At 35.8% G+C, this 24,751-nt stretch overlaps 1 protein-coding gene across 1 annotated transcript; it reads right to left on the bottom strand.

Annotated features, from left to right (window-relative positions):
- On the bottom strand, positions 1 to 23,947 carry CLDN18 (claudin 18). The gene is made up of 5 exons (XM_020986107.2): positions 23,450 to 23,947; positions 8,651 to 8,815; positions 6,012 to 6,129; positions 2,017 to 2,127; positions 1 to 1,071 (listed from the first exon to the last, which is right to left on the bottom strand). The coding sequence occupies exons 1-5, from the start codon at positions 23,667 to 23,669 to the stop codon at positions 924 to 926; spliced, it is 762 nt and encodes a 253-aa protein (XP_020841766.1). The 5' UTR covers positions 23,670 to 23,947; the 3' UTR covers positions 1 to 923.
- Between the last annotated feature and the right edge of the window lie 804 nt (positions 23,948 to 24,751).

The following is a 24,751-nucleotide window of genomic DNA, read 5'->3' as shown; positions in this document are numbered from 1 at the left end:
TGTTTTGTATTTTTTCCTCCTTTTTATTGTATGGTGGTTAGTCTGTCTCATAAAGATACATTATCATTTTTACAATCCAACACTTAGGCCAACTATACCTAGGGCTTTAATGGCAACAAAACACAACAACTCATTGGAGTCCTCACCTCTATCCCCTGAGGGCACAATTCTCAAATCCTTATTTTCATGTTTCCTTAAAAAATGCTATTGCTAGAGCTCTTGTGAGAAATTGTTAGATATTTTCCTAGTTGGGTTGAAATGCTAGAAGAAAAAGGCTAACTTTATCACTTAGCAGAATGGGTAATCAAAGCTTCTCAAATTGTGAAATCATTTTAATTCAGGAAAATATGTTTTATAAAGCACAAGTGAATTTGAAAACTACAATGCAAGAAGATTTAGAGAAAGAAACAAAAGAAGTTCAAATGCTTCCTCCTTTTCACATAACTGCTTATTTGTTATTTTAGTCACAGCCAAACCTTAAAGGCTTTTGAATGGAGAGAAAGTAGCAGAAAATATTCTATTTTGAGTGGTTAAAATTATTCCATCTGGTTAGAAGTGGGGTATTTTCCACTGGCTTAGTGGGGAAGCATGCTAATACACCAAAGGTTTCAGAAAGGATCTGAATCTCATCCTATAACTAAATAATAGAAAAAAACTTAAAAAAAGAAACAATGCAAAAACCGTAACTGTTCCCAATGCTCCTAATAACTTTTATACAAAATACACTGTAATGGAATTGTAAATAGAGAACCACGTAATGTACTATCCTAGACCACATTGCATGACAACCAATAGATGAAATTAATGTCTTCCAAATATTCAACCAACTAAATTCAGCCAAAAGAAATAAGGAGGCTTCTGTATAATTTCCTTGATACTCATGCAATGTGATTTTCTTCTTCCACAAACTGTATAATGGATCCTTAGACATAGTCATATTTGGAAGGATGTGACTGTGCCTCATCCTCATTTTTAGATTTCGTTTTGGATTCATAGATAGTGCTAGGTTTGTAGCCTCCTGTCCTGTAGGCAACATTGTGACCTGAGGCATTATAGGACACGGCCTTGTAACTGAAAGAAAAACAGAAAGCATCATGTCAGCATGATACAATGGAGAGAATACTGCACTGGGACTAGAGGATGGACCCAGTTTCAATATTTACTACCTGTGTGATTTAGCTAATTCACTTTACCTATGTACATGACAGACATTTAACAAATGCTTGTTGTGTTGATTTAAATCTAGCCCATCCCTTGTTTCATATAGGAGTACACCCCCCAAAACAAGATTGATCCATGTTTTCCATTCTTAAATATACCAAGAGAAGGAAATGCTATATCATTCTTTCATAACTTCTACTTGAATGGTGTTCTTCCATATTATTATTTCCTCAAAGTTTCAAACTATAGCAAAAAACAAAACAAACTAAAAAAAAACATAATCTTAAAACAAAAACATCCCATCATGTGACAGCCAATTGCAGGAGCCTTTCTGAATTTAGCTAGTTTGGTCTTTATATAGCAGACACATGGTCCATTGCTGGGCCCATACTTAATGCCAGGAAGGTGGAAAACATCATGGAAAGAGTATGAGATTTTGAGTTAGAGGATCTAGGTTCTAAGTCTTGTTCTGCCACTTATTACCCATATGACCTTAGACAAGTCATTTGACAACTCTTTACATCAGTTCCTTCATCTATAAAAGAAGGAAACCTTGAAGTCTCTTCTAGCTCTAAATCAATGTTCTTGTGGCCCTACAGACTTTCCCTAGGTTGCATTCCACTGGCACAGCCTTGGGGAATTCAGAGACTCCTCTATGTAATGAGACTTTGAAGGAGGTCTTGAGTGGAAGAATGATAATAGTAATGCTGAGGATAATGGCAGATCATACTTATCCAGGAGTTTATTTACAAAGCACTTTCCTCTATTAACTGCAAACTAATAATTCTAGCTATAAATTATGGACATCAGATTAGATCCTTTTAAATCAAATACATTTGCCATATCAAGACTCACTGGGTTTCCTCTGGAGCTAGTCCACGGCAAGCAATGCACATTATAATACCTCCAATCACAGTAAGGCTCCCAGCAATCCAGCCAACAAAGAGAGCAGAACCAAAGGTGTACCTAAAGCAAAAAAAAGAGTAGGCAGTAGTAGTAGTAGTAGTAGTAGTAGTAGTAGTAGTAGTAGTAGTAGTAGTAGTAGTAAACAATAACATCAAGCCCATTTTTTCCCCCTTCAGGCTAATGTAAAATAGATACAAACTTACATATGACCAAAATAATCCTCCCTGGCCATTGCTCCCCAATTTGTTTTGTCTCTCCTATTAGAATGTAAACTCCTAAAGGGAAGACACTCATTTTGCTTTTGTATTTTTCTTTCTATAGTTTAGCACAAGGCTGACATAGTAATTGCTTAATAAATGTTCATCCATCCATCTGTCCATCCATCCATTGGATCCATGTAATATTTCTCATAGGGGTACCCACTGAAACTTGTTAGAAATTACAGACTTTCAGAGCTGGGAGGAACTCCAGAAGCCATTTAATCTATCCTATAACCCCAAAAGAATCCTCACTGCACAACACTCCAAACTGATCTTCTAGCTTTTGCTTGAAGGTCTCTGTAGGTGGTGAAGTAGATAGAGGGCTAAGCCTGGAGTTAAGAAGGCCTGAGTTTAAATCTGACCTCAGACATTTAATAGCTATGTGACCCTGGGCAAGTTACTTAATTTCTGTTTGCCTCAGTTTCCTCAACTGTAAAAAAGAGAATGATAATAGCTTTTACGTCACAGGGTTGTTGTGAGGATCATATAAGACAGTATTTTTACAAGGCTAGCCCATTCCACTTTGGGGTAGCTCTAAGTGTCAGGTCTTTTTCCTTTATCAAGCCTAAATTTGCCCCTTTGCAGCTTCTACTCATTGTAAACAATTTTGCTCTCTGGATTGTAAGAGAATGAGGTTAATCTGTTTTTGACATGAGAGCCTATTGAAGATAGATATCTCCCCCTCCTTCAGCTGAGCCTCATATGCAGCATCTTGAGTCCCTTCACCATTCTTGTTGCCTTTCTCTGGATGCTGCTTGTATTATTATTTTCCTTCCTAAAGTGGCTCCCAGGACTGAATGCCGTACTATAGATGAATCTGACCACGGTACAATGCAGAAGTACTACTGCCTTCTTATTCTTTTAAGCTATGTTTCTCCTAATGAGGCCCAAGATCCCCTTAACTTTTCTGACTACTATTTTACACTATTGAAAACTCTCTGAAGAGACCTCTGGAAAAAAAGAATAGAGAAAGGAAAGCTTTGGAACCATAGATGGATAACTTTTGGTCTTGGACTTAATTCCATCAACCTGAGGTAAGTGTCCTTTGAAGTAATAATGCTCTAACCACAATGTCTCATCTAATGTGACAGTGCCCTTTGTTGTAGGGCTCTGAATAGAGTCTCTAGAAGGCTTTATAAGAGCAATTTTCTAGCTAAGAAAGGAAGGAAATGACCATTTATTAAAGCACCTACTATGTGCCAGGTTCTTTACAAATATTATCTCATTTGATCCTCACAACAACCCTAGGAGAAAAGTGCTATTATTATCCCCATTTTATTGTTAGGGAAACTGAGGCAGACAGTGGCTAAATGACTTGCCTAGAGTCACACAGCTATTAAGTGCCTGAGATTCAATTTTAACTCAGGCTTTCCTAACCCCAGGCCTAGCACCTTGTTCCACCTAGTTGCCTAAAATAATGCTTAGCCTATTTATTTCTGAAAGATGTAGCAGAAAAATCATTGAATTTATGACACCTACTGCTCACTATGGATGACTCACTTCAGCTCTCTGGACCTTGATTTCTCCTTTTGTAGAATGAGAGGGTTAGACTAGATGATCTTTTTAATGTTCCCTCCGACCCTTAAGAGCCAACTAGACCAAAATCCCAACTTGTATTCATTATAAAACAAAAGAATCAGAACAATAAAATACAGACATATCCTTTCTATACTCATTAATTGGTTCAATTCAAACATTATATTAGGTAAAACAAATTTACATGGAGCAGATAGTTCTATAGGAACAATATTTTAACGTTATGAATAGATGACTAGCTAAATGGCATAATAAATTTTGGTCATATTATAGGTGGGCATAAGTTTTTGTGTTTGTTTTGTTTTTGGTCCAGACCTGTGATTTCATCTGTCCATGGAATTCCCAGTGTGAAACTTCCTCCATCAACACAGGTTTGAAATTTTAGCTATGATTTGTAGTCTTAGAGAGTCACTTAGATCACTGAGATATTAAATGACTTGCTTATAGTCACAGATCTAGTATATATCAAAAGTAAGACTTGAATATGGATATTTATGAATTTAAGGTCAAATCACTATTCATTAATCCCTGCTGCTTCATAAGAGTTATAATGTCTTAATAATGCTATTGGGAAATTACTTTTGTTGGCACAACATGATTTGGGTTTGTTGCAAATGCTAATTCTCAATATACAATTTCATCATTGTAGAATGAGACATTCCTAATCTCTCAGCAAACATAAATGAGGTAATTTGATAGTTTTGGTTAACTGTCCAAGGCACTTTCTATAATAGCTGATATCATGGCTTCATACCTAAACATAAATCTTTTCCCCATCCCCAGTCATGACCAAAAAAGCAAATCAACAAAGCCTTGGAATGAGAGATCCCCAAGTGCTACTCTGTCCTCTCATAATGCATGAATGGAAGGTAGAGAATCAGGCTCTATTCTTTGGACTCTTCCAAGTTCCTTCCTTGAGACAGCCCCTATTTTTTTTCTCTCCCAAAAGGGAAAGAATGTTTTCATTTAACTCTAATTCCATTGTGGGAAGAATATATTGTCTTCCATTCAAATAATAGTGGAAGAGAACATATGTGACGGTTCTTCCTCCCTAATCCCTGAGCCTCTGAACACTCAGGTTTTACGTATCTTGGAATATTACCCATTGACTCACTCTTAGGTTCAATGTCACCTTAATCCATCCTCCAATTTGCAATCCCAGTTAAAAGTACAGACTGCATTTTTCTACTGACTTTGTATGTCCATTGTGAATGTCCTTTCCTTGTGCAATACTTAACACTCTATTTATTGACTAACTTCCACTTCCTGATTCTATGACGCTGGTAGAAATGGAAGCCTTTCCTACAAGAAAAATGTCCTTGGAACATGCGGGTAGAGGACACAAAGCCTAGATTTAAACAGCATGTGTTATGACCTGACTGGGGTTTGTGATTTCCCCAGGAAATAATATATACTGTCATCCTACTTTGATGAATCTACTTAACTTTTGTATCCTTGTGGGATTAAGATTCATTATATACATAAAAATGTTAAATACAATATCTGTCATGCAAAATTCCTCTTGTCCTTCTTCAGGTAGTTTTATTACTGGTAAATGTAGGAAAATGTTAAGCTGGTTTTGTGGGCTGATAAAATCAGCCTATCAAAATTTTACCTTCCTACATTTACCTAGGTTATAACAGTGTTGTATCTGATAGAAAGGACCATCTGTAAAATATAGAAATATGTGATATATACATAAATATGTATATGTGTGTACATGTATATGAATAATCAGTTTATGTTTCAATTAAAACTTTTACTCATTTATAACCTGATTTTTATAAGCTTAGCTTAATTTCTTTCAGAAAGAGGAAATGCAAGTTGATACTAATTTGCATGCCAGGGTTAATAATAATCATTCTGTAACAACCACAATAGCGTCTTGCGTAAGAACGTGAGATAAATAGTGTAAGTTGTCATTGTATTTCAATGGAAATGCCAGATCAGACTCAAATCACATCCCCAAATATATTTTACTGAAATGAAATTTATGAGTTCATAGATCATTGCTGATTTATGACATGAAACAGTTGGTTCTTATAAATACGTGTTTAAGACAGTGACAGTCACATTATACACATCTTAAATCTGCTTCATATAACAGCAGTTTTGACATTGAATGCTTTATACCAAATTAGAGCTTACCTGGTCTGAACTGTCTGTACCATCCCACCTACTCCTGAGTACATGTTAGCTGTGGACATCCAGAAGTTAGTGACCAGCATATTTGCAAAAACAGACACTCCAGCAATAGCACAAATACCTAAAAATCCAAAACAAGTCATTATTTATCTTTAAAGTCTCTTACATATTTACCTTTTCTGTCTCTCCTCCATACCTCACAAAAATAAAACAATTTTAATATATTTGAGAATCAGGAGATACAAATGGGAAAGAATGCTTTGTAAACATTTCAAATTCTAGTTTAATCTTAACAGCTAAATAATACTTGTCTTCTCAATATTGTCCGCCCTCTTAACCCTTCTTCCAATCTCTACTGGTTTTCCTGTTGAGTTTAACATGTTCCTACGCCAAAGTGCAGAGGTTCCCAAACTTATTTGGCCTACTGGCCCCTTTTATAAAAAAAAAATTACTCAGCACCCTCCTGGAAATCTACTTTCTTTAACCCTTTAACATTTATTTTGAAATTTGCATCTTTAAAAAAATATAAAATATATATTTTTTAAAAAGTTGCATCTTAAATTTAATAATTTATTGTAAATTTGTGTTTTTTTTAAAGCATTGAAATTTTGATGACACAATATTGTGTTGTATAACTGTATAGTATCATATTGTAAATAAGTCACTACATGCACATATTCCTGCCGATGCATGCTGGACTTCCCAACGATGCGTGACACTCTCTCCAGCCAACACTTGCTCGTTAATACCTGTCAGTGGATTTGACCACTGATCAGTTAAAGCTTGCATTTTGTGTATTTTTTTGGAAAATAATGTAGTCACTATGACTTTAACTCTGTGACACAACAGATGAAACAAAATTTTCTTGTCTTCTTTCCTTATACTTCCACTGCCCCCTCAATGTCCCCCACACACACACAATTGCACCTGAGGCTACTATCACCCCCCTGGATCATTCCAACATCCTACCGGGGGTAGTATCACCCACTTTGAGAACCTATGCCAAAGTGTGTGTGTGTGCACACGTGTGTGTGTGTGTGTGTGTGTTCGACTTTCTTTTCTTCATTTCAGATAAGAATGAGGTTCATCTGATGCCAGCTCTGCCCAGCTCTTCATCTGTGTTTGTATATTTTTCGTTGTATATTCCCCAATTATGAGAAATACTAAGTTCCACTCCCTTCTTCCTCCTTTCTACACAAGTATATTCTTTTTGGCTTTCCTCTCTTTCCCCTCTTAAAACTTAGAACAATCTCCAGTCTCAGGATCTGTTTTTCTTATTTAGCTGCCTCAATACCTTTTGAAGATATTGAGGCCCTGAGGGGGGCACTTATTTCTTCTCCCCAATCCGAATGTTGGCATCATATCATCACATAGCTCCTCTCCAATTTCTCAAATAAAGTTACCTTTCTCTTGACTCCTCTGCTTGTATTTCAAAGTTCCTACTTATCTCTGGTCACTCAAAATGCTTAGAGTGCTTCTACTCCATTACAGATTATTTCCCCCCAATAGGATTATACTTAGATTTGCAGTGCAAGTTATTTTTTGTTGTAAGCTTTGTCTTTTGCCTTTTGGAATATAGTATTCCAAGATGTTCTCTCATTTTTAGTAGAAGCTGTCAGGTCTTATGTGGTATTGGCCATGATTCTTTTTTATCTAAATTCCTTTCTGGAGAATGCTTGCAAATTCTTTTCTTTGAAGTAGAAACTCTGGATTTTGACCATGACACTCCTGGGACTTTTGTCTTTGGAAGTCCTTTCAGCAAGTGATTTCTATCTTGATTTTATCCATTATTTCTTATAAATCTGGACAGTTTTCCTTTATGATTTTTGAAATACAAGTCTTGAAATTTTTTGAATCATGGTTTTCAGAGAGTTTAGTCATTCTTACATAATCTTTCCTTGATTTATTTTCCAGCTTATCTTACCTGGTATCAGATATCTTACATTTTCTTAATGTTTAAAAAAAATCTTTTGATTTTGTCTAATACTTCTTGCTGACTCATGGAATCATTGATTTCTTTTTGAAACACTAGTTTTCAAGGAGTCCATTACTTGAGTAAGGTCTACCACTTTCCTTTCTAAACTATTTACTCTCCTTCCAATCCTTCAAAACATTTATTTCTTTTTTTTATTTGTTGCTTTATTTTTTCTAAATATTTGTATAGCACTTGTGGAAAATCTATTTTTCCTTTGAGTGTCTGCTTGAAGTTGTTATAGAGTTACCCTCATCTAGGTTGGATTTTTGAGTATTTCTATGCATACTTTTTTTTTTTACTAGTTGGCATCTTCTTTGGTTACTCATTTCTCCAGGTTTATTTGCTGAACTGGAGTTTTGAACAGGGTCATGCTCTACCCACTGCTGTACTTTTGAGTGAGAGTAGTCAACTTCTTTTAGTCTTTTCCTAAGTCATTTGGCTTGTGCACTAACCTCAATGTGCTGGAGTTAATCTCCCTGGATCTTTGAGGTTTAGAGACCTATTTTATTTTTGCCTTTGACTATCATGGAAGTATGTAACAGTAATACTAGTAATAACTCAAGTTCAGAATGTAAGCTCCTGTAGGGAAAGTGTTTTTGTCTTTTCTTATAATTGAATACAGAGCTTTTCACTTAAGCAAAGCTTGTGGGATTGAATTGGAACTTACCTGACACAATGAACATTATTCCAGAGGTCAGAGTCATCTTGGCCTTGGCACTGTCATCCATGTTGCTAATCCGAATACATTTCAGGGCAAAGATGGATACTAGAAGACCAATGACACCCAGGACAATGCCTACAATCATTAGGGCTCTTACAGCTTGCAACATAGCTTAAAGAAAAAAAAGCAAAAATAATTCAGTTTAAATTGTTGATCAAAGGGTTTTTTTTAAATCACAGAACTGTAAGTTATATTTATGTTACGCTTTAAAGTTTACAAAATGTTTTCTGAACAACCATATAAGGAAGGCAATGCAAGTATTGTTATCCTCATTTCACAGATAAGTAAATTGAGGCTCAGCAAGGTAAAAGACTTGCACCATACAGCTAGTATATGATGGAACCAGGATTTGAGTCCAGTTTTCCTGACTTCAGTGCTTTTTCCAAAGCCACCATACTGCACTTGGTAGAATGCAATAAATTGTAGGTTTGTTTATTTTTTTTTCCAGATTAAAAACTAATACTGCTATACCGAGAGTCAATGAAATATAGTGGATAGAGAATTGGTCTCAGAATCAGGAAGACCTGACCCTAGATACATATTGGCTGTGTGATCTTGGGTAACTCACTTTAACTCCCACTGCTTCCATGCAGCTGGCTAAGACTGTAAGTTGTAGATAGGCTGTGATGTTATTGGTGGCAAGAGCTTCCTCATCAACAAAACTGTGTGCTAGCGTAATGATACATGTATAATACATGGGAAAAGATTTGACCAAAGATAGGGAGTAAAGTGCTTCATGCCATCATGTGATTCTGCAGTGAGGGTGCTGGGCTTGGTGGTTAGATGATCCTGTCTCAGATACTCACTAGCTCTGGTCTGGTCACTAGACAGTTTCTTCATCTGTAAAATGACCAGGTTGGACTAACTGACCTCCGAGGTCTCTTCCAGCTCTAGATCTATGATCTTATCATCTATTTCCAAATACTCTCAGTGATAGACCAGCTGCCTATTCTAGCCCTTGACTATAATGGTGATAATGGCCAGGGGAAAAAAAATAAAAATTTAGTCTCACAGAGAAATTGGATGCCAATTATTCACAATACAAAAAAATCTAACTACAGGGCTTCTTTAAATGACAAACTTCCCTTGGCATATTTAAAACAAAATTTAATTTAGATGGAAGGCATTATAAAAACTACACAAATTCACACTAATCAAGAGGAAATTAGCCTAAATTAGTAAAGGTTAAAAACAACTTTTTGGTTTATACACAAAGATAAAGGACTAGAACCATAAGTAGAAAATATCCCAGCAGTGATATACCACAAATTACAAGTCGATTCAAGAAGCATGTTTGGGGCCTACTATATTTGTCTGTGCTAAGCCCTTGGGATGCAAAGGCAAATATAAAACCATCCCCTTTGTCAAAGATCTTACAGTCTGCTGGGAGAAGCAATATGTACACAAATAAGTAAATAGAAGATAATACAAAATAATTTTGAGGAAGTTGGGAGAGCACTACAATTGGGGGTCAACAATGGCCTTGAGTGGAAGTTAGAACTTGGGCTTGGAAGTGAGTTAGTGATTTCTAAAAGTGAGGTAAGGATGGAAAACATTTCAAGCATGAGAGAGAGCATGTGAAAGGCACGAAAGTGAGACATGAGATTGTCACTTATTGGGATAAATTAATCAACCATTCTGTCCAAAATATGGAGGTGGGTGTGTGGGGAGAGAAGCTAGAGAGAATCATAATATGAAATCAGACTAGAAAAATAGATTGAATCTCACAAGATAAGATTAGAGCCAGAACACTTTTAAATGCCAAATTGAAGAGTCTGTATTTTATGCTTGAGTCCCTGGGAAAATTGAATTGATTTCTTCAGGCCTTGGCTTCCAAATGAAGATACTTCCCTTTACCTCAATCCTCTTTCTCATAGGTTCAAACAGAAAAGTTAGCATCCTGAAAAGTCTCTTCCTCATGAGATTTTTCTCTTTGCTTTCATTCACTCTAAGCCCCACCAAATAACACATTTAATGCTGGCAGATCAATGTGCTGATCCTGGGAACAACATAAGTAGGAAACAGGCTAAGAGGAGCTCTGTTGGAAAAACAAAATGACTGTGTATGTTAGAATGCAGTGATGTGAGCTCCAGAAAAGAAAGTACAACTAATAAGAAGTCAACAAAAAACAAAGGAAGAAGATTATAAAACCTGGAGCTTGGACTGGGGAGAATAAGATCCCATTTTTCCTTCTCTTCTGTTGAAAAAAAAGTTCAATGCTTTTTGTTTTTGTATCACTGTCACTTTCCGTACCCAAATTATTCCTTCTTTGTACCAAAGAAAAACAGTTAAACAAAACCAATCAACTAATCCATGGTCTTATGACATACTGGCCACAGTATATGTGACACTCTATACCCATAATTCCCCTCTTCTCTACCAAGAAAGCATCAGAGTATAATTACAGGATCATAGATTTAGAACTACATAGAACCATGTAAGTCATTTAGTTCAACCTCTCTCATTTTTTTAGATGAAGAAACTGATGCCCAGGGAGGTTAAGTGATTCATTCAAGGCCACACAGGCATGAAAAGGCAGAGATGGGATGTGATCACAGATCTTCTGACTCTTAATTCAGTCCATTTTTCCATTGGACTACATTGCCATAGCATAATAGTTATAATTATGATGATGACATATTTCTATGATGTACATTTTTGCTGACAAAGTGCTTCCTTCAAAACAACATCACCATGTTGTGAATGTAGTGAAAACATTATTTTCATTTTACCAGTAATGGAGCTGAAGTTCAAAGGAGTCAGAGGATTACAGGATTTAGGGCTTTGAGAGATCATCTCATTCAAAGAATAATAGATTCATGGCTTTAAGGCTTGGAGGGGCATCACCATCTTTACTTTACACATGAGGAAAGTATTGTATAGAGAGGCTGTACCGCAACCAATATTACATGGGTTGCAAAGAGCAGAGCTGGGGTTCAAACCCATCATTCTTTTCACCCTCATTTTAGGGAGGAGAAATTGAGGCCAAGAGAGGTAAAGTGTTTCTCACAGTTACACAGCTAGTAAATGGCAGATATGAGGCTCAAATCCATGTGAGTCAGTCAATAAACATTTATAAAGTGCCTATGATATAACAGGCACAGTGTTAAGATCTGGGAATACAAAGAAAGGCAAAAAGACAGCCCCTGCTTTCTGGGAGCTCACAGTCTAATGGGGAAGACAACAAATAAAGAACTATATAAAAAAGCTGTAGACATGATCAACTGAAGATAAGCAACAGAAGGAAAGAATAAAAATTAAGGAGAATTGGAATAAAGCTTCCAGAAGAAAATAGGATTTTTCTGGGACTTGAAGGAAGCCAGGAAATTCAGGAGGTAAAGATGAGGAGAAAAAAGATTCTATGGGGGACAGTTAGTGAAAATGCTTGGAGTTGGGAGCTGGAGTGTCTTGTCTGAGGAATAGCAAGGGGTAAGTAGGTTGCTCAGTTGGTAGAGGGCCAAGTTTGGAGTCAGGAAGACTCATCTTGAGTTCAAATCTGACCTCAGACACCTACTAGCTGTGTGAGCCTGGACAAGTCACTTAACCTTGTTTACCTGAGTTTTCTCATCTGTAAAATAAGCTGGAGAAGGAAATAGCAAACCACTTCAGTGTCTTTGCCAAGAAAAACCAAAAAAGAGTCACATAGAGTCATATGACTGAAAAACAACTGAACAACAAGGAGGCCAGTGTAACTGGATCATAAATAGCAGGGGAGGGGTGTGAGGTATAGGAAGACAGGAAAAGTAGGGGTCCTTTCTAAGTCTATGTCAATGATTACTACATTAGGCTGATGACCAAACTGTTGACTTGGCTTTGTATCTCCACCATATTTTCGATTTCAGTATGAGCTTTAGCTTCTGAATGCTTGCCCAACCTTAATCCTTAACTTTTTTTTCTGACCTCTAGCTTCCTTACTGTTGCCTGGGTCTATCTAGCCTGCTCTCTTGCCCTGTTGAGATTAAGTATAAGGGGGTGGAAGGAAATAATAGATCTGGCCTAGAATGGCAATTCTTTTGATTTATGTAGGTAGCAAGATTACAGTAGTAAGACAGTTTGGAAAGCAGGAGAAATGCTGTCTCTCACTATAAAAGCACAGGTATTTCTAGTCTTGACCCTAGGGTTACAATATAATTAATTGATTTTAATCATATTCTATATATAACTGAAAAGAATAGACTGATACTTGGAGGTTTTCATTTCACTCTTTTTTAAAATAGCCACTTCTGCTATTATTTGTTATTCTGATCAAGAAGGGTGTGCTTATCAGTTGATACCAGGTAAATCAAGTGACTATTTATGTTTATTCAGTATTGCAAAGGTGTGATTACAGCATTCTTCTTGGGTGAATAAAAACTGTTATCAGACCTGAAGGGTGGGCAGGATTCAAAGCAGAAAGAAGCAAATACAAAAATGGAAACAGAATGTTCCCTCCCTATTGTAAAATAACTGATTCCCTAAAGGAGGGAGGATTGTAGACAAGGAAGTGAAAGTTGAATACACTTACATGCAAATGAAATGTAGGTTGAGAGTCATATTTAGAAGTATTTGGATGGAAGACAATGGGGCATTTTAGGACAAAAGAATAATTATTATTAACATGAAAATATATTTTGTGAATCTCTGAAAAGGAATATAGGTCTGTATTTCAGGTTTGGATTAGGAGGGAGCCTTAAAACATATGCATAGGAAGTGCTGAAGGATGGACCCTGTAAATGTCTTAGCAATATGGCAGACAAAGAAGAGACCATGATAGGTAATCCAAGATGAGTGGAAAAAAATTGAGGGACTGGTGAGACAGCTTCAGATAAGAGACTAGAGCAAAGTTCTCAGGTAATCTGGGGAAGTCTATGGATCCTTTCTTAGAATCATATTTTTGATGCATAAAATGAAGTATATAGGGTTACAAAGGAAACCAACTCCATTGAAAGATGTTTAGCAATTTTCTACAGAACTGTCACATAAATTTTGTATAATTATTCACAGGATGATAAATTTAGAGCCTAAAAGAACTCTGGAGACTATCTAGTATAAATCTTTCATTTTACAGATGAGAAAACCAATGCTGAGGGAGGTAAAATGACTTTGTCCAAGCTCACAGTGAATAGTATCAGAGATGAGATTTGAACCCAGGTCTTCTGTAGCACACTGGCATTTAGTATAACATTGACCATAATTATGGCAAGTGCCCAATTTCTTTTTTTCAAATAGATTTTTATGGATATATTTTGGTTTTACAACACCTGTGTTTTCCTATTTCTCCCTCCCCCTCAGCAACTAACTAATTTAAAGAAAAAGAAAGTACTTTTAATGAGATTTTGCAAAAGGAACATACTTTGTAAGACTATGCATCCTAAGTTTGGTTTGGAAAAAAAAGTGTTCAGTATACTAATATATTCTTTCCCTTTCTGTAAATTTGGCTGACTGGTCGATGGAAAACTCCCCACATCATTACTGGTTTGTGTCTACATGATGGCAAAACATCCAAATGAAAAAGGACAGTTGGTTGTCTGGTTGGACTCCAGATTCTGGATTTGATGGTTGGAACCAAAAAGCAGTGAAATGAACAATAGATAAATTATAGGAGACAGAAAAAGGGAAAGGAAAACATGATGAATTTAGAATCTGGATATTTAGAAATAATTCTGGAGAGAAACAACTGAATAACTAAAATTTTTTTACTTTTTACCAGGAAGTTTTAGAAGGAGTATATGGTGCTTCCATTAGCTCATTTTCTTATGTAGGAAAATACATTATCAGCAATGAACTTTATTTTTTTACCCTTAACGATATGTCATAGGTTATATCTGGGGGTCTTTATTTTCATTCTGAGTATTTATCCATTGGCCATCTTGGTACTCATTATAATTTCCTCTTGAGTACTTGTGGAAGGGCAATTGGGGTATAAATGCAAACAATCCATTTAAAAAAGTCATTTCCCCATTACTTCATGTGTAAATATACATGCTATGTTTTTCAGTGATTATCTGATGAAATATCACATTATATTTATTTTTAAATTTATTTCTTCAATGAGCAAATTTTTTTTTCTCTCTACCACCTTCTTCCCACCCATCATAAAAAAGAAAACAAAACTATTTTAGCAAATATACATACTCATGCAAAACAAATTCCTGCATTTGACATGTCAAAAAACATATATCTTATCCTGAGTCTATTAACTCTCTCTCAGAATTGAGTAGCATGCTTTATCATTGGTCCTCTGGAACTATGATTGATCATCACATTGATCAGAATTTCAATTATTAAGTCTTTCAAAGTTTTTGTCTTTACAATGCTTTTGTTACTGTAAAAATTATTTTCCTGATATAGCTCACTGCACTTTGCATAATTTCATCTAAGTCTTCCCATGTTTCTCTGAAACTGTTCCTCTTGTCATTTCTTACAGCACAACAGTTTTCTGTTACATCTGCATCCCGTAATTTGCTTAGCCATTCCCTAATTGATGGGCATCCTCCTTAGATTTCAGCCTTTTGTCCTCACAAAAAGAACTGCTTATTTTTGTGTATTTGGATCCTTTTCCTCTTTCTTCGATTTCTTTGGGAGATATAGACCTAGCAGTGATGTCATTGGGTCAAAGTATATGTAGAGTTTAGTAACATTTGAGGGAATAGTACCAAATTGTTTTCCAACTTGCAGCTCAACCAACACTGCATTTAAGTGCCTGTTTTTTCACAACCCTTACAACATTTATATCTTTTTGGAAAATTTTGCTAATCTGATTTATGTGAGGTAGAACCTTGGAATTGCTTTAATTTGCATTTCTCACATTTTTAGTGCTTTAGATCACTTTCTCATATTGTTGATAGCTTAGGTTTCTGTTTTTTTCAACCTTTCAAAACTTATGTACATATCCTTTGACCATTTATCAATTGAAAAAAAGCTTATAAAATTTTAGATCTAATAACTTCCCTTTCTGGGTTTAATTTTTCTCATTTTTAAAATGAGGAAGTTGATCTTTGTTTCTTCTTGCTCTAAATCTGGTGATCCTCTATGCTGATTACAGTGGGTGATCTTATCTGACCCTTGGATAAAGTTCCTTCTAATAAATCATGGAGAAAAATGATTGAATGGCAAAACTGAAATGGAAGGTTACTTGGATGTTCCATTATTGGAGACTTTCTATGGAAGATGAAATCTAAGGGTTGGAGAATTTCTTTTCTCTAGATTGTGTAAATGGGACAGATCACTTCATCTTTCACTACTCTAGTACACCTACTCTCATGTTTTTAGCATAATACACAATGAGCAGGCTTTCTAGAGCATAAATCTACTTTGTTACAGTGTGAGTATACTGGCAGATAGAATACAAGTACTTGGTTTTGTATTTAAACACAACTTGGTTTGGCTCACTTCATTGTTTAGACTTTTTCTAGGTTGTCACTCAATGTATTACAGTAAGGTTTCCAGTTGGCCACTTCATTACATCCTTATTTTTCCCCAAGTCCAGCCTTCAGTTCTAGATCCTCTCCAGAGTTACCCAAAGCCCAACTCAGTGATTCTATCTTCTTCTGTATCCTCTAAAGATCGTAGGATTTAGAGCAAGAAGAGAACCATATAGATCATCTAAAACCTGTCCTCCATCTGACAAAGGAAGAAAGTGAGTTGCAGATAGGAAACTATTAGCAGAGAGGCCAGGATTTCAACTCAGATCTTCCACCCTCAAATACAGCATTTTCCCCATAAATCAGAGAGGCAGCACTAGATATTTGTGCAGCAAGGGTGAATTTAATTGAAGAACCAACCAAAGGCACTCTCTAGTAGAGTGTCATAGTTTAAATGCAGACAGCATGGTATTTATTTCCCTACTCAAAAGCTAGAAAATACTCGATCAGGTCCAAAGAACAGTTTTTTTGTTGTTATTCACTCATTTCAGTTATGTCCAACTATTTGTCACCTCATTTGGGGTTTTCTTGGCAAAGATATGGGAGTGGTTTGCCATTTCCTTCCCCAGATCATTTTACAGATGAGGAAACAAAGGCAAACAAGGTAAAATGACTTGCTAGTAAGTACCTGAGGCCAGATTTGAGCTCAGGTCTCCCTGATGCCACACATGCACACATGCACACATGCACACACACACACACACACACACACACACACACACAAATAGGTTCATTTGTAGTCATGTCTTTTCATGGGTTCAATGATCATATCTATGCAGATAACTTACATATATATGGCTTACCTATACATACATATCTATACCTATATTTATTTCTATATCTATCTCCTGATCCAATCTCTCTCAAATTTTATTTCCACATCCCCAACTACTCTTGGACATTTGACCAAGATGTCCCCCACAGACTTCTGAAACTCAAAATGCCCATTGTTTTATTTCTTGCACCACTCAACCTCCAAATGTTTTTATTTCTATTGAGGACACCATAATTTCTCCAGTGACCCAGCTTTGTCATTCTTGACTCTTTTCTTTCCTTCAGTTACTCATTTCTCACCAGACTGTACTGCCTTGAGACTTCTCTGACAGTTTTCCACCATGCCCCCAATTTTGGTACCTTTCTCTGCTTTTTAGCTCCCCTTTATGTAATGTTTTTCCCCATTAGATGGTAAGCTTCTTGAGGGCATGGACTGTTTTTTTATTCTCAGTGCTCATCACAGTGATGGCATATAGTAGGAATTTAATACATAAGTGTTTATTGGTTGACTGACTGACTGACTATATATATAAAATCAATTGATAAGTCTTGTAAATTCTACTCCCTCAACTTCTTTTTAAACCCTCCTCTTCTCTACACTAATTCAGGCCCTCCTGTTGTCTCCCTTGTATTATTGAAATAGTCACTGGCTTTCTGCTTCCATCTCTCCTTTCTCTAATCCAGTCTCCACACTGCTGCCAAGATAATTTTCAATTGTTACCTCTTGTTTTTATGTCATGACCATTAAGCTTTAACTATTGTCTTCCCCCTCCACCAAATCCTTCCCAAGATAATTTGCTTATGACAGCTCTGATATATCACTATCCTAATTTAGAATGTTAGTAGCTCTTTGTTGCACCTAGGATAAATTCCAGGTTCCTCAGTGTGGCTTCCAAGATCTCCTAGCATCTGATTATAACAACCCTTTCTAACCTTATTTTACATTATTCACCTTTAAGAATTCTATTTTCCAGCCACATTGGAATACTAGTTGTTCCTTGACTTTGACCTTCCATTTCCGGATTTTGTGCATTTATGTAATCCATTTTCCAGGCCCACAATTCACTTCCTCTGCCTTTTAGATGCTCCTTCAAGGCTCAGCCTAGGTTTCATCTCCACCACAGAGCCATCTAAGACTTCCTCCAGGTGTTAACACTCTTCCTTTCATTAAATCCCTTTGTATTTACTTATTTGTGAGTGTGCTCTAAACTCTCTCCAATTCCTCCATTGTATGGTAAGCAATTTGAGAGTTCTTTTGTTTGTCCTTGTATTTGGGAACCTCCCACAGCATCTGGCTGCTTAATAGGCATTTAATAAATGATTGTTGAATTGAGTTGTTGCATTTTGGCATCCCATTTTACATCATTATTGCTTCTTTTGAAGGGGGTTGATTTCATTACACTGCTACAATTTTTTTTTCTGATTTAAAGAACTTTTGTATGAGTGGAAGGGGAGAAAAGGAGAGAATAAGCTTTTTTTTTTAAGGGTCTATGTTCCAGGTACTGTGGTAAGTGCTTTACAAATATGTCATTTGATAATATGGGAAGGGGATGGGAGATATTCACAACTTCTTTTAAATGTACTTTTCCTGGCCTAGAAAATCCCTCTTTTCCTCCGTCCATGGAACAATTGGTGAAGATAACATACACCTATGGAGGGAGGTCCTCATACCAATCATGATATTGATTACTTGATAAGCTAATCAAAACATAATATCATATGGCAGAACAAATACATGATAAAATAATTGAATCAAATATTAATTGAGCATTTTATAGGTATGTTAGTTTTTATGGTGCTAACAAGAAATATAAAATCTCTGTCCTCAATAAACTTAAAATCTAATTGGGGAGACAACGCATACACATTTTCTATTGCATAGTTTTAGTTGAGGTGACATAAGGACATATTTGGGTGTCACAAACAAAAATTTAGAAAGTAATCTCTATCCCAACATTCCAGAAATATCTTTGTTTTTTCTTAGGGATTTCCTTTTTTTTTTTTTGTGAGCTACTAAGTACCTCAGGGACTGCTTGGCCAGTAGCTCTGAATTTTTTTGGATGCCTTCTATCAGTCTACAGATGTGCTGATCCCTGAATAAAAAGCAAAATACGAAACAAATCTTCCTTAGAAATAGTGGTACCCATTCGTGTTTCACTGCATATGCATATACTATCTAACTAAAGTATGGCTAATTTGTTATGAATACTTGAATCTCAGAAGAACTAAAATTACAAATAACTCAAAGGTTAATAGAAAGGTAAATGGTGAGTGTTAGCATGTTCAGATGCATAAATGATGATCAGAATGTGAAACACAATTAAAGGAGTGTTAAAGACATGATTGATGATACAAATGACTGGAAAAGGAAGTGGGCCAGTTATGAAGCAAGAATAGAAGATGGAGAACTTGAGTCCTTCATTGGTACCTCCAGATAATAAAGAACAAGAAAGACTCTAGACATTGGCTAGATACTCTATAGAGGATTTATGGGAAAACATAGACTAGAATTGTGCATAATCACTGAGAGACTGAAAAATTAAGAGGTACCTAGCTTCATTAGTGGAAGAGGTTGCCACACTGATGAAATCACAAATCCATCAAGGTATGGCTTATATGAATACCTAATTATTTATAGAACCACATTCTATATCTTTCTCTCTTCCTTCCTTCCCTTCCTCCCTCCCTCCCCCTCCCTTTCTTCCTTCCTTCTTCCTTCTTCCTCTTCCTCCTCCTTTCTTCCTCTTCCTTCTTCCTGCCTGCCTGCCTTCCTTCCTGCCTTTCTGTCTGCCCTGTTTCCTTCTCTCCCTGCCTTCCTATATGCTTGCCTGCCTGCCTTATTTTTCTTCCCTCTACCCTACCTGTCTCTGTCTAATGGTCTGTCTTAGTTCAAAGTAAAGTTCATTTGATCCTCTGAGTTTCATTCCTGGACCTTGAAACTTTGCTTAGATTCAGCCTTGCTACATAGTTCTTAGCTTCATTAAACTTCTGCCTTCCCATTCTTTAGTAATTCTACTTCTAACCACCAAGTCTTCATTCCCTTACTATCTCTCCCCCAGATATGCACTCTGATCTCAAGCTTAAGTATTACAAAGTAAGTGATTTCACTTAGCACATGCACAGACATTCCTTCTATATCTCCTACTATAAAATGGGGCTTCTAAATTGAGTAAATTTTGAATATTAATCTGAATGAACAACAAACATCTTAAGTCACTTTTCCTATAGATGATTTAACCTGACTTTTCACATTTAAATCTCAGAGACTCTTACCATTAAAATTTACATCATTTCAGCCTTTAACAAAGTATGATATTCAACTCTGAGATTCAAACTTGTATGTAAATTTCCTAGATTAATGGAAGAGGAAATAGAATACTTAACACTATCTTAGAAAAAAAATTTGAACAAGCCATCGATTAGTTCCCCAAGAAAAAATCCCCAGGACCAGATTGATTCAAAAGCAATTTCTACCAGACATTTAAAGAACAATTCGTTCCAATTTTATATAAACTATTTGGAAAAAGAGGTAAAGAAGGAATCCAACCAAATTCCTTTTATGACATAAATATAGTGCTAATGCTTAAACCAGGAAAAAAGCAAAAATAGAGAAATAAAACTATAGACTAATTTCCATAGTGTATATTGATGCAAAATTTTTGAACAAAATACTGGCAAGGAGATTATGACAATATATCAAAAAGATCATACATTTTATGACCAGGTGAGATTTATACCACAGATGCAGGGATGGTTCAATATTAGAAAATTATTAGCAAAACTGACTCTATTGATAACAAATAGAACAAAAATCACATGCTTGTCTCAACAATATGGGGAAAAAACTTTTTGACAAAATATAACACATTCTTTTTTAAAAAAACACCAGAAAACATAGGAATAAATGGAGCTTTCCTTAAAAATGATAAGAAGTATTTATTTAAAACCATCAACATGCATTAGCTATAATAAAGATAAGGTAGAAGCCTTCCCAATAAGATCAGGGGTGAAATAAGGATGTACATTATCACCACTATTAGAGTAGAAATGCTAGCTATAGCAATAAGACAAGAAAAAGAACTTGAGGGAATAAAAACAGGCAATGAGGAAACAAAACTATCACTCTTTGCAGATGATATGATGGTATACCTGGAGAATCTGAGAGAATCACCTAAAAAATTAGTTGAAATAATTAACAACTTTAGCAAAGTTGCAGGATATAAAATAAATCCACATAATCATTAGCATTTCTACATGTTACCAATGAAGTCCAACAGCAAGAGATAGAGAGATTTCATTTAAAATTAACTGTAGACAATATAAAATACATGGGAGTCTACCTGCCAAAAAAAAATGAAGAACTCTAGGTATACAATTACAAAACAATTTTCACACAAATAAAGCCATATCTAAACAATAAAAAAAATATTAATTGCTCATGGGCAGGCTGAGCCAATATAATTCTACCTAAATTAATTTACTTGTTCAGTGCCATACCAATCAAATTACCAAAAATATTGTGTAGAGATAGAAAAAAAAATAATAAAATTCATCTCGAAGAAGAAAAGGTCAAGAATATCAAGGGAATGAATGACAAAAAATGTGAAGGAAAGTGGCCTAGATATACCAGATTCCAAACTGTATTATAAAGTGGTAATCATTAAAACAATCTAGTATTGGCTTAGAAATAGGATGGTGGAATAATGCAGCAGATTGGGTACACAACACATGATAGTAAATTATCATAGTAATCTAGTATCTGATAAATACAAAGATCTCAAGCTTTTGAAATGAGACTTAACTATTTGACAAAAACTGATGGGAAAACTGAAAAGCATTTTGGCGTAAAACTATGTTTAGCCAGCATCTTACAGCTTATAAGGTCAAAATGGGGACATGATTAGACATAAAGAGTGATATCCTAAGGAAATTAAGGAAACATGGGATAGTTTACCTGTTAGGTCTATGGATATGGAAAGAATTTATAAGCAAAGAAGATATAGAAAGCATTATTAGACATAAAATACATAATTTTGATTACATTAAATAAAAAAGATTATGCAAAAACAAAACCAATGTAGCCATGATAAGAATGAAAGCATAAAACTGGGAAAACTTTTTTTTACAGCAAGTTTCTCTGATAAAGTCCTCATTTCTCCAATACATAGAGAATTGAATCAAATTTATAAGAATACAAGTCATTCCCCAATTGGTAAATGGCCAAAGGATATGAACAGCCAGTCTATCTATAGTCATATGAAAAAATTGCTCTAAATCACTATTGAGGAGGGAAACGCAAATCAAAATAATTCTGAGGTGCCACCTCACACCTAACAGATTGGCTACTATGACAGAAAAGAAATATGACAAATGTTGGAGGGGATATGGTAAAATTGGAACACTAACACACAGTTGGTGGATTTGTGAACTGATCCAACCATTTTGGAGAACAATTTGGAACTATGCCCAAAGGGCTACAAAATTGTGCATACCCTTTGACCCAGCAATATTGCTCCTAGATCTGTATCCCAAAGAGATAAAAAAGGAAAAGGACTCATATGTACAAAAGTATTCATCGTAGCTCTTTAAGTGATGGCAAAAAATTGGAAACTGAAGGGATGCCCATTATTTGGGGGATTGATGAACAAATTGTGGTATATGTTGTGATGAAATGCTATGGGGCTATAAGAAATGATGAGTAGGCTGATTTCAGAAAAACCTGGAAAGACTTACATGAACTGACCAGAACCAGAACATTGTACACAGTAATAGCAATATTGTATGATGATGAATTGTGAATGACTTAGTTATTCTCAGGATTACAAAGATCCAAGACAATTCTGAAGGACTTATGATGAAAAATGCTGTCCATTTCCAGAGAAAAAATTGATAGGGTCTGAATGCAGATTGGAGCATGCTATTTTTAGTTTCTTAAATTTTTTTTGATCTGTGTTTTCTTTTACAACATGACTAATATGGAAATATGTATTACATTATGGCACATAGATAAGCTATATCAAATCACTTGCCTTCTCAATGGGGATGAGGAGAAAGAAATTTGAAAAAATAATGCTAATATTGCTTTCACATGTAATCGTAAAAATTTGTATATTTTTTTAAAAGAGATTCAAACTCTGCAGAGAAACAATGAACTTGAGTAATAGTCCCTCTCTATTTCATGTTCCTGGAACCCACATACACTCCTGTGTTAGATTTAGGAATCATGGATAAGTTTAACCTTTTAGTGAGCTTTAAAGGGAAGAAGAGGAAAACAAAAACCATTACCTTCTTAAATGCTCGGAATTGGCAGCAAAATCTCTGGTTAGTTCTACATATCTAAAGTGATATTAAGTATTGAAGCAATTATTTGCATAACCTAAAGAAAAGCTATCAGGGACTCATAAATAGGTGACAGCATAATCCCAAACTATGTAGGTACCTTCTGTATCTGCCAAATAAATTCAGACAAATGGATACCACAAATAATCCTACACTTACACACAGAACTTTCAAGTAGAATTTCTACTTTAAAGCTACAGTTTATCCATAAAGGGCCATACGTCCCTACCTGGAAGACCAAGAATAGTGTAATATGGTCGGCACTCAGTAAAACCTGAGCTCTGCTTCACACAGCTCCTCCAAAGCCCTTCATACTGGAACACAGATGTTACTGGGTTGTCATACAAGTCCTGGGTGCTCCATGTGTCTAGCCCTGTGGCAGCTATGCACCCTGCAAATCCCAGGGTAGACAGGATGAACCCCATCATTTGGCAAAGTGTTGTTGACATGGTCTTTCTTCCCGCGTCCTCTTCCTTTCACCACAGGAGATATAGATGAGTTATGTTTATGGGTGCCGTGCACCTGATTGAAAAAATGAGTCTTCTTAACCAAGCCACTAGGAAGGGAGCAGCTCTTTAATCAGTTTCTTTCCCTCTGCTGTAGATATTTGCTCAAAGTGTTTTCCTTAGATAGTCCAGTCTCACTCTTGGTAGGCAGGAATTATTTTCCCTTCTGTTCAAAAGCTAGAGTGAGTGGGCTCTTGTCCTTCTGAGTTAAGCTGGCTTGGCTTGTTTGAGTGCAAGGACAACCTTCACTGCAATGAAATTCTTTTAACAGCCTTGCTTCCCTCTTCTTGGTTTAAGCCTACATTACTGACCATATCCAGAGACCTTATAATGGGCTGTATATACTGTTTAGGAAGAATGTTTTAAGTATTTTCACATCATAAAAAATAAACAATAAGCTTTTGCCATCCATTATGTGAGGGCTGAGAAGAGAATTGCAATAGTGATAACATGCCTTGCAATTTTGTGATGTTTTAAATTATTATAGTATACTTTCACAGATATTTTCTCACAAGTATCCTGTGGAGGGGTCGGGGCAGGTAACCTCACTTAGAAAGAGAGGTACCCAAGACTCATAGACTCATAGATTTATAGCTGGAAAAGATTTGAGAAGTCATCTAGTCCATGTGCCTCATTTTACAGATCAGGAAACTGAGGCCAAGAAAGTTCTAGAAACTTGCCCAAGGTCACACAACTAGTACAGCTAGAACTGAAAATTGTCTTCTGATGGACTTTCAATATCATGTCCCTTGAAAATGAGGAGACTTCTAAAATGGATAGATAGGAAGGCCCAGGGCATGGAAGACAGCAAAACATTACACATTAAAAAGAGTCTTCATACTATGGAAGCACAACTGGTTTTCATTTTCTTCTGGTGACCTAGAGTGGTTTAACTTTTTTTCTCTCAAGAAGAGAGACCAGCTGATTAAATTGTAGGTAATTAGTGGAATATGTGAGTTAATGTGAAGTTTTTTACTATTCAAATCCTCAAATGTATCTATGATACAAACCTACTCATGTAGGTA

Source organism: Phascolarctos cinereus, unplaced genomic scaffold, assembly GCF_003287225.1.
Source record: "Phascolarctos cinereus isolate Bilbo 61053 unplaced genomic scaffold, phaCin_HiC Scaffold_726;HRSCAF=1367, whole genome shotgun sequence".
Lineage (NCBI taxonomy): Eukaryota > Metazoa > Chordata > Mammalia > Diprotodontia > Phascolarctidae > Phascolarctos > Phascolarctos cinereus.
The sequence above is the reverse complement of the archived record's forward strand: the minus strand, read 5'-3'. Positions and strand labels throughout refer to the sequence as shown.